This window comes from Polyodon spathula, chromosome 3, assembly GCF_017654505.1.
Source record: "Polyodon spathula isolate WHYD16114869_AA chromosome 3, ASM1765450v1, whole genome shotgun sequence".
Taxonomy (NCBI): domain Eukaryota; kingdom Metazoa; phylum Chordata; class Actinopteri; order Acipenseriformes; family Polyodontidae; genus Polyodon; species Polyodon spathula.
This window is the reverse complement of record NC_054536.1, coordinates 53,048,421-53,066,304: the sequence shown is the minus strand read 5'-3', so window position 1 is coordinate 53,066,304 and position 17,884 is coordinate 53,048,421. Positions and strand designations below refer to the sequence as shown.

Here is a 17,884-nt window from a genome sequence, read left to right as displayed (position 1 = left end):
GGTTAATTTTAAAATACAGACTACCATACCCCTGTGTATGGGCTGCATTGTTTACTAATCAGGGTATAGTTTTACTGAAAGCAGGCACGTCCCTCACATTGGTAGGTAGGCATTTTAAATAATATATATTTTCAGTTAACATCAATAAGTACTTCAGCCTAGAAATTAGAAAATATATATTTTTTCTGTTTTCATAGATATATTATGACCCTATCTCAGATGGGAGTACGCGGTAGACTAGACTTTTTGGAAAGGGGTACGGGGCCTAAACAATTTGAAAACCACTGACCTAGGGGAATGTGTGCCTATAGCCTTTGGGTGTGTGACCTAAGGAAATCTGCCTATAGTCTTTCGGTGTGTGACCGTGGGCACAACAAACCGTTCCTTGTCAGATAAAAGAGACAGTAGGTAGTCGGGTTCTCTGTTATGTAAAAATATAAAATAATAATGGCGTCAATCATTGAAGATGTTGAGGAACAAGTTGAAATGTTTGTCATTGAGTATTTATACATTTTTCTCTATTGAGTGTTTAATAGTTATGGATAAGACACCTTTACTGAATACAAAATCATCAGTGCTGGACAGATGTCTGAATGCATTAATGAACATCCCACAGAACATTCGTAAAGCTGCAGGGAGGGCTTCATATGTGTTACAGCTGGAATCTGTATCTGAATCTTTAATAGATAAACAAACTAGAAGTATAAAAGGCCAATGTAAGATTCACACTAATACAATTACATACATACAATTATTTTCTCTTTCTGTAACTGCTGCAGTGTCTCACAATTTTGTGCTAAAATATAATGTCATTGTTTGCAGGCTGGTTCACATATTAAAAATAAACACAGAGACCTCCTCAGGAAAGGCCTTTCAGACAGACTTTCTCCAGGCCCTGTTATGTACATACAGTGGAATCATACAGAAGGCAACCAGAACTTTGCATCTTTCTATGGGGGCTGTCTCAGAGGCAGCAGAAGAGCTATTTCAGGTAAGTAACATCACTTTCTGTTTGGAAACAAAAACAGACATATTTATTGCTTGCAGTGCACCACAAATGCAAGTGCCATTTTATACATTGTCCCATGGTCTTGCCTCTTTGAACATACTTGCAGGCGACTACAGCAAAAAATAAAAGACAGACAGGGAACTTTTAAGTGAAGTAACCCCATGAGATACAAGAGCAGATTGTAAGGTGGAGGAGAAGAAAACACAACATTGAATATACAGTTGAAACAGGGTGAGCTCAGTTTTGCATGTATAAATCCAAATCTTCATGTATTTGAAAATGATTCACCACCTGTTACCAATTATGTGGAAGTAGATTATACATTTATCTTTTTACAGTATATTTAAGCAGTTTTCACCTTAAACGTAACTTCTTGGAAACCATCAATATCTACTTACACCTGCCAAAAGACCTTAAGCAAATAGAAGAAAGAATAGTCTTCAGTTGTTCTGCCAGTTTTAAATGCTCAACTGGCCAAAAGCAGTTTACGAGTAGAGGGGCATTATTCCACAGGTAGATTCCCTCTAAAGCTAAAAGGACTAATGGTAACATACATTTCAAGCAGCCTAAGTTATCAAGTCTAAAAAACAACTAAAAACAATGAAAAAACATCCTCAAATACAAAAACGTTTGTTTCGTTTAAAATAACATTAATATCCTTACCTGCAGATAACTGACCTTTTAATAAATACCTTGGGACACCTAACCATTGTAGCAGCCATTTATCTAGCAGCACACAACCACTGCATCAGCAATTCATACTTGTGTAGCTAATATGTAGGGCATTTTTGGAGACTGCTCATTGTTTTCTTAATTTAAAGATCATTCTGGCACATGTTTCTTCTGATAGTGTTACTTCTTTAGCACACCTACATCCTTTGGTGTACTGATTAAAGGACCATGCAGGGTCCAAACGGCTCGGCTCTGGTGTGCAAGTGTGCACTTTCCTCACCTCAAACCACCAATGGAGAGAAAAAAAAGCGAAAACTAGCAATTTACCATCACTGCCTTCTTTTCACACTGCTTGTGCATATCGCCGTTAATAAGTGAACAAGCATTTAGTTTCCAAGGTGTGTGTGTGCCAGGGGGGGAAGTGGAGCAATTATTTTCGTTACCCCCTTGGCTGCTGGAGCCTGCCCCCTACCTACCCTTACCTACAACCTTTCCTCCTTGGTCTTCTCCATGTTTGTTTTTACAAGGCCAGTTGCATGATGATATTACATCCTTCAGAATTCAAAGCCTTTGTCTGGTGATCAGGCAGCAGCAGTATGCTTCCATCTGCTTCTGATCTCTGTTGTTTGATATGCCTTTTTTCTGCGTGCCATTTGAAAAGTTGTTTGTCTCTTGGTCTAAATAAATGTTTATTTTATGAACCACATTCCTATAAAGAATAAGGGGGGGGGGGGGGGGGGGGGGGGTGGCTGAGAGGGCAGGTGTAACAGTAGCTCCTTAAATATTACAGCAGCTACCTTTTTTCCCTCCTCAGATTGTTAAAATACCTAGATTAACAGGTGGAGTTTTGTGGTTGACAAACCTCCATTTCTTGTCTTTGAGAAGGAAAGCACTCAATAATAAAGATAAATAGGCATTTTACAGACAGGCAATCTCATGATAACAGATCCTCTGTCATTTAATACCAGGATAGCTATTTCCACCAGTGTCAGTGCTTGCCTGAGCAGCACACCGGTATCAGGTTCTCCAAGGCAATGATCTGTAAATGGACATGGTTCATTAGGGTTCTGAGAACAGCTGTCAGTGTCCGCTCCAGATCGGGTTACATGATATCATTAAATGGGATTCTGTGTCAGACTCGTTGTCTTGAGTCAAAGTCATAATTCTTAACTCTGCTGGAATTGGTATGAAAACTGCTGAAACATCCCTGAAGGTTTCAGTTTACGTAAAAGGGTTGTTGAAGTCACACTGTCCCTTTCTTTTCCGGAGAATTGGTTGAGGCTCACGTTAGGAAAACATAGACAGAAAAGTTATATCTGAGGAGAATCCCTGGTTTAAATCCAAGCTTATCAACTGACTGTCTTTGGACAAGACCTTTGTGTGTCTGTGTAACAAAGTGCCCGCCCCTGTGTATATTATCTGTTATGTGTTGCGTGTGGTGTGTTTAAATGTTGGTGTATAGACATTGGTACACGGGATATAAACGGGTCTGTGTAACACGAGTGTTTAAAAATGTATATGTGTATTTAGGCACGAGGATTGCACAGCACTTCACGTGCAAGTAAAATGTAGTAATATGTGAGCACGGGGAATTGCACTTTATTAATTCACGTGCTGGGATTCAAGTGAATAATTAATTGGTAATTGAATCCCAGCACAATAGTATATATAGATGCACGTTGGCACATACTGGTGGTTGGGTGTTCGGTGAGCGGAGAACGGGATTGGAGACGGAGGAAATAAGTAAAGTAATAATAATAACGAAGTATCTGCTCACCGTGTTTGTTAAGTTTAGTCTGTTTTCGTTTGTCTATTTATTTTGGCGTAGAGTGCCGTGTCCTGTGTTTTTCGTGTTTGTGTAAACTTTTTATTTTGTATTAAACCGGCGCCAACAGGCGTCTTCATCACTTCATTTCATCCGTCCTGTGTTTTGTATATTTCATTACCTTTCCTGGTTCTGACGCCGCCCACTTCGGCCGTCTCTGTGACACGTGGTGTCCTGCGTGGGATAACAGCGCCTCCAAGCGTCAGACCAGGAGAGGTTTTTTTGTGTGGGGAAAAAAAAAAAAAAAAAGGGGCGTTTTTGGATTACAAAAAAAAAAAAAGAAATGGGGAGAAGCAGGAAAGAGGATAAAGAGGTGAGGGACAGGGAGGAGGAGTGCCGCCTAAGGGCCAGACATCCCCAGCGATGTAACCAGTCCTTGCCGGGGTGCCTCCTCTGCAACCAGGACCATCTCTTTGCCAATTGTCCCTTCCGCTGCCCCTACCAGGAGGGAGAGGAGGAACTGCCGCAGGAGAGGAAGGTGAGGAGGTGGCAGAGAAGGGGAAAGGGGAAGAGGAAGGCAGAGGTCCCACCGCTGTCTCCACAGCCGCACCAGTCCCCTGCAAGTGAGGGAGAGCCGCACCAGTCCCCTGTTTCAAGGGGAGACTACACACCGCTCCCACCTCCACCACCAGGAGACTACACGCCGCTCCTACCTCCACCGGCAGGCGCAGAGCAGCAGGAGCTGCCTCTGCCTCCGCCACCTCCACCGGCAGGCGCAGAGCAGCAGGAGCTGCCTCTGCCTCCGCCACCTCCACCGGCAGGCGCAGAGCAGCAGGAGCTGCCTCTGCCTCCGCCACCTCCACCGGCAGGGGGAGAGCAGCAGGAGCTGCCTCTGCCTCCGCCACCTCCACCGGCAGGGGGAGAGCAGCAGGAGCTGCCTCTGCCTCCGCCACCTCCACCGGCAGGAGCAGAGCAGCAGGAGCTGCCTCTGCCTCCGCGGCAGGAGCAGAGCAGCAGGAGCTGCCGCCACCTCCACCGCCTGCTGGTGAATGCCAGGGGCAGAGCAGCAGGAGCTGCCTCTGCCTCCGCCACCTCCACCTGCAGGATCACTTTCCCCAGCAGCAGAGGGTGAATGCCTGCTGGGTCCCTGTCCACCAGCAGAGGGTGAATGCCTGCTGGGTCCCTGTCCACCAGCAGAGGGTGAATGCCTGCTGGGTCCCTGTCCACCAGCAGAGGGTGAATGCCTGCTGGTATCACTTCCCCCACCAGCAGAGGGTGAATGCCTGCTGGTATCACTTCCCCCACCAGCAGAGGGTGAATGCCTGCTGGGTCACCTCCCCCACCAGCAGAGGGTGAATGCCTGCTGGGTCCCTGTCCACCAGCAGAGGGTGAATGCCTGCTGGGTCCCTGTCCACCAGCAGAGGGTGAATGCCTGCTGGTATCACTTCCCCCACCAGCAGAGGGTGAATGCCTGCTGGTATCACTTCCCCCACCAGCAGAGGGTGAATGCCTGCTGGTATCACTTCCCCCACCATCACGAGGAGAGGAGCTGGAGCTTCCTCTGCCTCCACCTCCATCAGGGGGAGAGGAGCAGGAGCTGCCTCTCCCTGCACCACAAGGGCCAGGACTAGATGCTGGCGGTCCTCAGCAGCCCTTGCATAGGCTGCTGAGGGAAGCACGGGGAAGAACCTCCCGGCTGCAGTGGCCGAAAAGAGGGCCAACACCCGCACCCCAGCTTGTCCTGACTGCCAGCCTCGCTTCGCCCAAGGATGCCAGCCTCGCTTCGCCCAAGGATGCCAGCCTCGCTTCGCCCAAGGATGCCAGCCTCGCTTCGCCCAAGGATGCCAGCCTCGCTTCGCCCAAGGATGCCAGCCTCGCTTCGCCCAAGGATGCCAGCCTCGCTTCGCCCAAGGATGCCTCTGCATCGCCTGGGGTTGCCCGCCGCTCTGCATCGCCTGGGGTTGCCCGCCGCTCTGCATCGCCTGGGGTTGCCCGCCGCTCTGCATCGCCTGGGGTTGCCCGCCGCTCTGCATCGCCTGGGGTTGCCCGCCGCTCTGCATCGCCTGGGGTTGCCCGCCGCTCTGCATCGCCTGGGGTTGCCCGCCGCTCTGCATCGCCTGGGGTTGCCCGCCGCTCCGCATCACAGCCGGAGGTACTGTGGCCGGAACCCCACGAAGGGGAGCTGCCGGCCACGAAGAAGGGGGAGGAGGTCTGGAGACCGCCAACCCCAGCAGCAGTTTCGCTGCCGGAGGAGGGGGAGGAGGTCTGGAGACCGCCAACCCCAGCAGCAGTTTCGCTGCCGGAGGAGGGGGAGGAGGTCTGGAGACCGCCAACCCCAGCAGCAGTTTCGCTGCCAGAGGAGGGGGAGGAGGTCTGGAGACCGCCAACCCCAGCAGCAGTTTCGCTGCCGGAGGAGGGGGAGGAGGTCTGGAGACCGCCAACCCCAGCAGCAGTTTCGCTGCCGGAGGAGGGGGAGGAGGTCTGGAGACCGCCAACCCCAGCAGCAGTTTCGCCGCCGGAGGAGGGGGAGGAGGTCTGGAGACCGCCAACCCCAGCAGCAGTTTCTCCGCCGGAGATCGTGGGGGAGGTCCGGAGACCTGCTCCCTCTGCAGTTTCTTCCCTGCAGGAAGAACGGTGGTTGAAGCCCCACCAAGGGGAGCTGCCGGCGCCGAAGGAGGGGGAAGGTCAGGAGACCACACCCCAAGCAGCCTTTCCGCTGCTAGGACTACCCTGGCAGGAGAATGCTACCCTGCTGACAGCATTACGACCTGTGGGCCCCTGGAAGCCTCTGGTCCTGGCCAAGGACTTTGGGCGGGACTTTTGGGCTTTTAAGGGGGGAGGTGGCCATTGAGGCCATGTGTGCTTTGCACAGGAGGGGGTATATGTAACAAAGTGCCCGCCCCTGTGTATATTATCTGTTATGTGTTGCGTGTGGTGTGTTTAAATGTTGGTGTATAGACATTGGTACACGGGATATAAACGGGTCTGTGTAACACGAGTGTTTAAAAATGTATATGTGTATTTAGGCACGAGGATTGCACAGCACTTCACGTGCAAGTAAAATGTAGTAATATGTGAGCACGGGGAATTGCACTTTATTAATTCACGTGCTGGGATTCAAGTGAATAATTAATTGGTAATTGAATCCCAGCACAATAGTATATATAGATGCACGTTGGCACATACTGGGGTTGGGTGTTCGGTGAGCGGAGAACGGGATTGGAGACGGAGGAAATAAGTAAAGTAATAATAATAACGAAGTATCTGCTCACCGTGTTTGTTAAGTTTAGTCTGTTTTCGTTTGTCTTTATTTTGGCGTAGAGTGCCGTGTCCTGTGTTTTTCGTGTTTGTGTAAACCTTTTATTTTGTATTAAACCGGCGCCAACAGGCGTCTTCATCACTTCATTTCATCCGTCCTGTGTTTTGTATATTTCATTACCTTTCCTGGTTCTGACGCCGCCCACTTCGGCCGTCTCTGTGAGACACTGGCAGTCTGTTAACTCTTTAAAAGCAGGAACCCACTGAGTTTTAGGTGCTGAACTTGAGCAAAGTGTATATAATATCATACAATTCAGTAACTAAAAATCAAGTTTTACAACTACCTAAACCACCTCACCCTGTCACTAACAATAAAAGATCACTCTATTTACAACCAAATAAATGCTAGTGGATGAATGCCAACATCTATGCATTACAGAGTTATATCATGGTATGTGACATTTTTGGAATATTCTTTGATATTTGAATACTATTTTGAATATTACTTTGACAGAAGGCACATAACTATCTCATGTTATTAGGCCATATAAGCCTATTGTTAGTGTTAGGATTTTTCTTCTTGTTCTTATTCTTCCATCAACTTGACACTGCTCCTGTTCGCACGTGGTGTAACCAATCAGCATGAAACTTGATGGGTATCATCCCGTGTAGATTACAGTTCACATGCAAAAAAAATTGCACTCCTGCGCCAACCAAGATGCCGGCCTGGCGTATTTTTGGGAAAAACCTTTCAAAATCTTCTTGGGTAGCAGTGAACCGATTGATCTGAAACTTTGCATACGTCATCAGCAACCAAACTCGCTTCAAGTTTGTGAAGCAGAAGTTTCTGCAATAAATTTTGCTATCAAAATGGCTGCCACCAAATTTGCCAAAACACTCCCCAAACATCAAACTGCTGCTGTTTGCAAACCATTTAACTAACTAACTCTAAACTTGGTAGGCATCATCCTGGAGACAATAGAATTCAAACATGGAAAAATGGTGTTCTTTTGTAAAACAATATCTCGTTTCCATAGTCAAGCCAACTCAAGTGCTCCGGGTTAGCTTGAATTTTCCAAAACTCGAGTTGAGGCAAAATGCGAGTTGGCTAAATAAATAGTGTTTCCGGGGTTTCCTGAGTTTCTCGAGTTATTACGTGAGCTGGACAAGGCTCACTCATTTTATCGTGAGAGGTGGCCTGATAGTAACCCAGTAACCAGATTACTGTATCATTGTTATTGACATTGTAACATTGTTATCACCAAACACGGCAATGGATACTTTTTGAGAAAATTCACTGCAGACTGTCTTGTGATATTGGACGATGTCCTAAAATCGCATCTGTCATAGTAGCAGAATGTTTTTAGATCGTTTCCGCTTTTGTTATTGTGGTTCTCGATTTTACTTTATTCCGATTTTCATTTTTAAATTTTTCCCCTTCATTGGAGTGCATTCCTAACACATTCATAGAAAGAAGAACTTGACTTATATTTTTAAATGCTTTTTGGGGGGGGTGGGGATTAGGGCATGTACTCGAGTTGGCTTGACTATGGAAACGAGGTACAGGATGGCCGCCTGGCCTACATATTCTTAAATTTAAATTTAAATTTAAAACCATCATTCCTGTGTCAGCACAATTAACTTTTTCAAAGATTGTGTTTGTGCGTGAACCAAGATGGCCGCCTGATGCTTTTTTTTTTTTTTAAACTTTCAAAATCGTTTTCTGGGGAACTGGTGAAGTTACTGATTTCAAACTTGACAAATATCAAGAACTAAACCCTCTTCTTCCAGTAATTGCTTAAGTGTTTTATACTGGTACTGGGGCTTGGAAGCTGTAAAACTGCCTGGCTGTTCTAGTTTTTTATTGTAATTGCATATATGTATTTAAAAGGTATTTCAGTATGTTTCTTAAAGGGAAATCCAAATGTGTGTCTGTGGCAGGGCGGTAGGAAAGCCCTGCTGTTTCAATGTATTGTTTGTTAATTTTTAGAATGGGGTCTCCCCCTCCACCCTGTGTTATTTTGTATTGCTGTATTATGATTTATTTATTGTATCTGTTGTTGTTTTTGTATTTATTTAATGTATTTAAATATGACGGCTTGCCACGTTTGTTTTTTTTTTTTGTTTGTTTTGTTTTTATTTAGATGTGTTCTGGCAGAGACAGCACAGCCTGTCCTCTACCACTTGCTAATTTTAAAATTTGTGCAGAATGTGGCCGAGGGGTAATGAGAGAGTTGATAGTTAACCCCTCGGCTATAGTAAATAAAAGCCTGCAGCTCTCTGCACTCAGGGTGAGTGTTCAGAAGTGGTGAACGGGAGAGCGAGAGGAGAGAGAAAAAAATAAAACTAAAAGTAGATCAGTGAAGGCTACTGCCCAGCCTGAACATATTATTGTGTTCGAGATTTGTTTTGTTTAATTATTTATTTTTGAGCTCTGTGAGCAAGTGTTTTTTGTTTAAATATTTTATTTATTTTTGTTTATTAAATGGCACACCACGCGTCTTTTCAACTGCAGTACTTGCCTGTCTGTTGTTCTTCCGGCATCTGGCCTGACGTCACCACTCAGCCATATCCTGTCACAGTGCCAAAGACTAATGTTTGCTGTCAAATTGCTAGTAAGCTACTTTTTGCCAATTTATGTAGATCAGATAGTGTTGATAAATATGACACACATACTGTAAATACATTTCTTAAAAAAGGTAGCAGCAGCTTAATAAGAATGACATCAAACGTCTTACATTTTGTTGTCTTATATGCATGCTGTTAGCTCACAGGCATTGTTTGTCAGGTCATTGCATTTTTCATTAAGGTTCAAATTGTTGTCATGAAAACCGCATATTTATAACAGACTGGGCTCCGTGTATAATGTTGTTTCCAAGACTCAGAAAACACAAGGAAGTGAGAAAACAAAATACACATTACAGCTTAACTGGCATAAATGCCAGCAGGGATAGAGAGTGGCAAACAAATGCATTTAGAAACGGTATCTGATTTTCTTGCATGTCTTTTCTCCAGCTAATGTAGTCTGTTCACCCAACAGCCTCGATTTCACAGTAGAAAGATTGGCAAAGGTAAATGAAAGAGTCAGCTTTTAAGTCACTCACTTTTGATGTTTTACTTTGGAGAGGGTAACCACACTTAAGATATGCAAATGGACCAACTTGCATCGACTAAATGTCCTCTGTCTGTTTCCTTTTCCCTTTGCGATGCATCCACAGATCTGTCTGAGGGGACCATTCTTTACACTTCTTTCATAGGGTTGTCAGTCAGTGGTGGGATTTATGAGGAATTAAAAGATAACAGGATAAAAAAATAAACAGTTGACTGTCGCTTTATTTTTAAATAGCATGATATTGAAAAGTTTTGGCAGAGAACATGTTTTTTTTTTTTTTTTTAAGGATTAGTATGTATCCTTTTTCTGTGTAATAAGCCATTTTAAGTACTTTTTTATTGCTCCAACTGCAGTATTGAAAGGAATCCAGGTAAGTAATTGTGACAGGACAGCATTGCAGGCTCAGGTGGTATCGGCAGGGACAGAGACTCAGAGGCAAGGCAGGCGCATTTTAATTAAACAAAAGTAAATCAAAAGGTTGAACAAAACATTGCTCACAGAGCAAAATACAGTTTTAAACAAAAACTAAAACTGTTCAGGCTGGGCAGAGCCTTCACTGAACTTTGCCAAATACAAAATGCAGACACAGTACAGTTACAGTGCTCACCCAGAATCGGTTAAAACACGGTCAGGTTGTGGCTCCCATTTGCTCCATAATGCCATTACAGTAGCCCTACTCAAATAGCGTGGTCTTATAACTATGGCTCCCCACTATAGCATTATAAAGGGTGAGCACTTTATTAACTCAAGTTCACTCACCCTCCTCTTAAACAAGGGATTTTTCTCTCCTTAAATACCATGTGGCTAGAGTTTAATTATCATCAGTTATTCAGTTTAGCTCCAGCCACATTCTCACATGTATTTTGGCAGGGATAGGAAATTAACCCCATCCCTGCCAACCACCACCAAAACAATACATTAAATCACCCGTACTTAATAAACACTACTTTTCTCTTATAAAATAATAATAATAATAAATAATAATAAAATAATAATACATCTAAATCAGCAGGCCTCTGTCCTGCCCCTTGTATAATGTGCAGGGTTCTCTTCTGCTGCCCTGCCACCATAATTAATTAGTTCTCCCATTTATTTTTACAAGTAGAGCACAGTGTCAGCCTTATACTGGAGGTACACTAGAAATTATTATTATTATTATTATTTTATTAGTTCAGCTGTTGTAAATGTTAAAGACATATTTTGGAAATTGTTTATGCAAGCCACAGACCTACCCTTTATCTATTCAGTAATATGCTTCAAATGTTAAAAATAACAAGTATTTAATTCCATATTGTGTTATTCCATGGTTTACAGAAAAACACACTTATGTATTTACCCTAAATGTTTCTTTGCAGCAATAAATTGAATGGACAGCCACACACCTAAACCTTTTGCTTTCTTTAAAGCTAATGCTTTAAATAAGTCTGTGATTAAAGCTATGTTAGGCCCTACTGTCTGCTTGCAGCTGTGACACAAATTATAGCAGTGATCCACGTCCTTTACTGCTGCTCCAATTTACAGTATGGAGGTTTGCCGAGAACATCTGGCAAAACAGTTTTCTTTCATCATGTTGCTATAGGACTGTAATGACAAGTATCCTGTCATTTGGCAAAAGTTTCTGTGTTATGCGTGTAGAGTTGCAACCACATGTAAGACATCCTCCTCCATGTATTTACAAAGGAGGTGTATAATAATGGAACACTAGTGTCTCATATTTGTGTCAGTCTGAGACTTGTGCAGCATGATGCAGCGGTTCAGGGGAAAGGGATTGTTTGTTGCCACTCAAATAGGATGTTTGTGTTCCTGCTATGCCAAGATAAAATGAAACTTTTACATAGTTCTAATAAGGGCCTTCCAAAATTATGAACATTTTCTGAAAGTGCAAAGCATGCAATGGGGTGTTGGATCGAGGGCCATGTATGCTTTTTGATAAATTGACATTTTTATATAGCTTACAATATTCACATGCTTCCTGCAAAAGTGCTATAGCCGCCAGAGGTGTCATTTGTCAGAGGTCATGATATTTCTATTTTGGTTGAAAGATTCTCGTATGCAGTGCACAAGAGAGTATAGAAGGCAATGGAGCGTCAACAAGCTCTGGTTATTTTTCTCAGTGTGTGTATTTTAAACTTTTATTTGGACCTATCAAGTTCCTTTCTGATGAAATGTGGTTATTGATATCAGCATATGTGATGGCTGATTACTTGAATGGCAAATGGTTCAGAAAGACAGCACCACACGATCCAGAAATCAGATTATATAACCTCTTGAACTGACTAGGTCTACGAATACAACTTCATGTGACACGAATATCTTTTTCAGTATTAACATAGGTGTCGGGGGACTTGCCCCATATCAAAGTAATACAACATAATTTACCTTAAAATGACCTGAGCTGCCTCTCTCAGTAGATGGAATCTTATGAAAGATATACAAAGCCAAGACATACCTGCCTTCCAGGCATGGACAAACAATATAGAAATGGAAAATAACGGGTTATTTTTAGACACCTGGAAAAGTTTGTTTGTTTTTTCTACAGCTTTGGAAATACATGAACCAATTAAGTTACAGATTATGATTCTCTTGTGAGTCATAGACAGAAAGAGGATCACATTTTTAACCAGTGCTCAAGCTCTGCAATTACTATGTGTATGTGTACAATATAGAGTATAGGAAACCAGTCAAAATGTCTATTTTTACATTCACTATGTGAGAATAATTACATTTTGGAAATCTAGGACCGGCTTAGGAAGTTCACATTTTTATGTATTGTGCTCTGTATATAAGCTTTACAGTGTGCCCTCATAAATGTGAGGATTCTTCTTGACAGACAAAGAACTGGTGACTTTCTAATTCTAGCAGTCGCTTCTATTACGTTGCTTCTCTGCTAACACAATGCACATCAGTACCAGGATTAATCTCTCAATGTGCTTACCTCTCAATCCCTTAGCTTGGTGGAGCTCTGCCTTGAAACACAGTTGTTAAGGATCTTAACTTTGCTTTGCTTTTCTCATTTACCCTCTGTATAGCACAGGCATTATTATTATTGGGGAGATAGTTTCTAGAGTCTTTCTCGAGTGTTGAGCCCAAAACAAAAAGATGGCTTGGGCAAATATAGTACAGTAGCATGAAGTAGCAGAAACATAGGAAATATATGCAGAAATGCAGAATATATGCAAAATTGCCAATGACAGTTTGGAACAGATTGTGATACTGGTTCCATCTCCACTACAGTATATCACAGTGTAAAACATATTGAGCAAACTGGAAGGTCTTAGCCAAGCATTACTCTCCTTAAGGTCAAGTGTAAAACTAGCTTATGACTCCTTATAGAGTGCAGACAGCGTCATGGTGCAAATTATTTAAATGTGGAAAAGTGATGGGAGTTGAGAGACTGTAGGCTGTAGAAATGGAAGTCTTTGTAATTAAGTAAACCACAGAAATATTTTTGCAGTGACAAAGACAGTATCTTCTGATACTGATCTAAGATCAAAGTCAAATGAACTCTGACAAAGTGAGCCTCCAGCTATATGTTTTGTGTTTTTCTTTTCAGCGGTGTGTAAATGTTACATTTGGCTAGTTCAGCATATAGTTGGGCATGTCAAAAATGAGATGAAAAAGACTTCACAGGAAGTGTTTGTTTTATATAAATCAGATGTCAATAAATCCCAAGCAAAGACTTTCTTAAAGGAAGAGTTTTGGTTACACTTTTTATCAAAATATCATTAAACTGATACATGTCTTATTTTGCAATGCAAGCTTTATCTGGGATTGCTACAGTGATTCAGTTTTGCACAAACAAACTCGCTCAAATGACTTTCCAAGTTTGCACAGTGAGTCTTTCGGCTGTTCTTTTCTCCATAACACACTCTATGCCTAACACTTCTGTATATTGCTCAGCCGTTCATTGTATCTGTGGTGTTAGTATGACAGCACCTGGGGTTTCACTCTAGGGCAGTCAATAACCTAATCATTTGCTACACAGGAGCATAAATAACTGACCCCCAGGTCTCATGTATGGATGATTCTCTAGAAAGGATTGAAACTGGGAACATATTTGTTGTTGCCATCTAATTAAAGCAAAATCACACAAACCAAAAATACTACTGTTTATATATATATATATATATATATATATATATATATATATATATATATATATATATATATATATGGTTCCCCTATCTTCCAGATGTCCTAAATGCAGTGTGTGTATGGATTTGCTTGTATTGTATAAATTAAGAAAAACAATACTTTAAAGATGTAATTATTGTGTTTTTGTATAGCATTATGGATAGTCCAATAAAAATGGTAAAATGCAGCACATGAAGGCTGTGTATTGTCAACACAGTTCACTGCTGTCAATCAGTCGTAATTCACTGTTCAGATTACAATCGTGAATTACAATTCAGGACTGTCAATTACGAATTCATTTTTTATGGACTGAGGATCTGTTTTTATGGGCAATATTTTTAACTTGTTTTCACAACTTGTAGTGTAATCACCAAACATTGATTGAATTGTTCTGTGTTAGTTTGTTGTTAACTTTGTAGATATATAAACCTCACAATGCGTGGTGCTTATGTCAACACACTGTCTACTGTGAATGCAGTCGTCTTCAGGGAGTCCAAAGGAATTACAGAACACAGCAGGTTTGCTGGTATTTCAAACGCTGCTTTTCCTAGGGAGATGCATCATTCCCGGAGGAGCTACCAAATGTAAAAGCTCATCAAAGTGAGCTGTTAACATTACAAAAAAAAAGATGTCCCGTTCAAAAGTTAGGGAAGGGAATTATTTCCACTCTAAGCTAATAGTATGCCAGTAATTTGCTGTCTTTTCTCTTCTTTTGATTATGATGGGCAACCTTTAGATTTTCATTAAACATAGTAATATGGAGACAGCCTTGGCCTAGTACAAGTGAAAGGCCAGTGTAACCACTAGGGGGCGATCATCACCCCTGTACAACGCGAAATCGAAAGCGAGTTGTACTTACAATTGAAAAAAAGTTGAAAATATTTTCACTTCTAGAAAAAGAATCACACCATTCGCCTCTACATACTGTACTAGTGTACATAAACCTCCCAAACATTGCCACAAGTTCTATTTTAAATGTCAAATTTAACCACAATAAAGTAATATATTAAGTAATTAATATAATGTTTGCCTTCTTGTCCAGTTAATTGTGGTATTCACAACTTTTTCTCCCTTTTGAATGTTTTGTATGAACAGCTACAGCACGATTTTTTTTCCAGCCTCGCTGGTGTTGTTTTATGGGTCGGCACAGTATTGGGATAATCTTACATGGATTTCAAAACTGCTGCATTCACTGTTCACACGCACTCATTGGGGATAACGTGATCACGCCCAATGTTGGGCCAAATCTATAGAAAATGTTGTTATGGATTGTTATCCACAATAATTCTGAATGTTTTAATTTCAAACTATTTCAAACAGGTTCATACACAATGGACTACTGATGATAAATTACTAAAATTAATTAATAAAAAAATATGTATTTGGTGACATTTGTCATGTGACAGGTTATACGTCTAGCATATTATTAAACGTTTCACCACTTTAGAGTTTATACGTTTAAACGTTTAAAATTGCCATCCCTAGTAACCACCCACATCCTACATTTCTACCATTACAGTTGTGCCTTAGCAGGGGAAAAGAGTTGGATAGCAGGCAGGCATACATATCCTTTTCTAGATGCACTAGACTTTTGGAGTCGGTCACTTTGATCTTCCCTCCAAAACCACATACTACTCTTTGACAGCTTAATAATTGATGAAAATTCACTAAAAAAATACTCCCCTCAGGAGGTGAGTGGTGTGGGGAAGAATAGAAAGTCCAAACAGTGGCATTTACAAGTGTTCCTTTTTTTTTTTATATTCCTTCTCTCTAGCAACACTGCTATCGGGGAAATAGCACTCTGGGCTTGCAGTTCCACACACAATTGACATCACCCAAATATATACAATGTCCAGAGTGCCCGTGCTCTGTTGGTACTGTGCTGCGGGCAGTCGTGCTGGTGTAGTGCAGGTGCTCTGGGTGATCATGCTGGCTCAGTCACGACAGCTCCCGTTGTCTCTTTCTGCATACACAAAGTAAAACAAACAAAGCAACGTTCCAGCTGGGTCAAGTTTCACGTAGCTGCGTCCCCTTTGTACTGCTAATCTCCTCCCCGTGATCAGCACCGCGCCACATTCTCTCCAATCGCCAGTTCATAACAGAGTTGTTAAGCAGTCCTTCAGCTAAGCCCTTTCCCCAAGATGTCCAACTTCCGGTTCTGTCCTACCATTGAGTCGCCCCATCACTGTGAAAGTGTACCACCAATCTTACTTCCACCCTTTCTTGTCATGAGGTAGATTTGCAGTGCAGATTCCTTCTCCCCTGTTCACAGCATTTTGCAGCTATTTCAGTTTGTATAGTTAAAGTAAAAGGTGTAGATAGATAGCTGTTTTGAGCCAAGCTGTCCTACCAACCAACATTTTTGTAATTAATTGTCTCGCAAATACTGTTGAAACATATGCTGGTGCAAAAGATAAGGGAATGTAGTGCTCCTAAGTGCATTACTTTTCATAACTAGGACAATGTTAAACGCAAGTTCCCCTTTGAGAGAAATGAATCACAGACCTGACATCAGCTGCTCATCTTTGGAAACACAGCTAACCTCCTGGAATATGCTTTTACATAAAATTGTGATCGACGGGTTGGTAAAGAACCAAGCACTGGGCAAGCTTTTAAAGCTGTCTTCATCAGGATCCGATTGCAGGATCAGTTACCCTATCTCAATCAACCTCCAGATGAAATCTGAGTTTATTTATCGCAGCAATGACAGATTGGGTAATGCAAAACCTTTCCTGATTAACATCTGGAGGTGGGTGATTAGAAGTGATAGAAATGGCTCTTTGGGTAAGATGTGGGAAAGAGGAATCAGGTGTGCACTCTCAGGCACCAGTAGGAACCCAGCCATTTAAAATCCCTCCAGGCAGATTATATTATTATTATTATTATTATTATTATTATTATTATTATTATAATAATAATAATAATAATAATAATAATAATAATAATAATAATAATAATAATAATGTAATGATTTCGTTAAATGTTTACCGGGTTTGTCTCTTTATTTCTTAGCTACAGTAGCATGATCCTCGCTACCTGACTGAACTGGTACACATACCAGTCATTTAAGCTGGGCCTGCATTCAATCCAGACAAAAGCTACAGGGCTATGCTGGCATTGCTTTGAAAATTTTGGATTTGATTAATGTGTTGTTGTAAATGGAGCATATACTGTATTTTGATGGGGCTACAATATTTATGTTTTCATGTATATATTTGTTTTTATTTCACCTTCCAGTTAGACTTCCTCCTCTGCTGAGACCAAGAGACAGCTCATCTGAAGGCCATCCAGGAGTTTCTGTTGAAAAGGGAAAGGTAAAATCCCTTCTCTGATATGTATAGATGTACTGGCAGAGAAATACATTACCTGCCTATACAAAGGATTTACTGGTAACTACAAATTTGGAGAAATTATACATGTACATTTACAGGCGCAGACAAAAGTATTTGGGCAGTTAAAAACAAATGAGGAAAACCACAATTTCTGTAATTTCTAATTGTTCTATTAAAGATATACATTAAAGTAGAGATTCGGCTTTATAAGAAAACAACAAATTATTACCTAACACGCATAAAACTAATTTCATACTTTGACAAGTATTTGGGCTCCCTTACATTAGTATTTTGTGTGCCCACCCTTTGCTTCCTTTATAGCTTGCAGTCTTTTTATGTATATTAAAACCAGTTCCTGGCATCTTTACAGAGATGTTTTTGCCTGTTCTTCAACACATCCAGCTTGAGTTCTGCAATCGACTTTGGTTTCCTTTTTGCAACAGCAGCCTTCAAGTCAATCCACAACATCTCAATGGGATTTAAGTCTGGGGACAGATGGCCAATCCATAACTGTAATCTTCCTTCTTCTTAGAAATCCCTTTGTAGATCGCATAATGCTTTGGGTTATTATCCTGCTGCAATACTTCTGTCCTGTGGGAACA

At 41.9% G+C, this 17,884-nt stretch overlaps 1 protein-coding gene across 2 annotated transcripts in view; it reads left to right on the top strand.

Annotated features, from left to right (window-relative positions):
• Positions 1-17,884, top strand: part of LOC121313173 (uncharacterized protein KIAA2012 homolog) — a 177,078-nt gene that overhangs the window by 56,587 nt on the left and 102,607 nt on the right. For both annotated transcript variants that reach the window (XM_041245465.1, XM_041245464.1), the window contains exons 6-7: positions 823-991; positions 17,188-17,264. In XM_041245465.1, the coding sequence (XP_041101399.1) occupies positions 823-991; positions 17,188-17,264 (246 nt within the window). The remainder of the gene's footprint in view (positions 1-822; positions 992-17,187; positions 17,265-17,884) is intronic.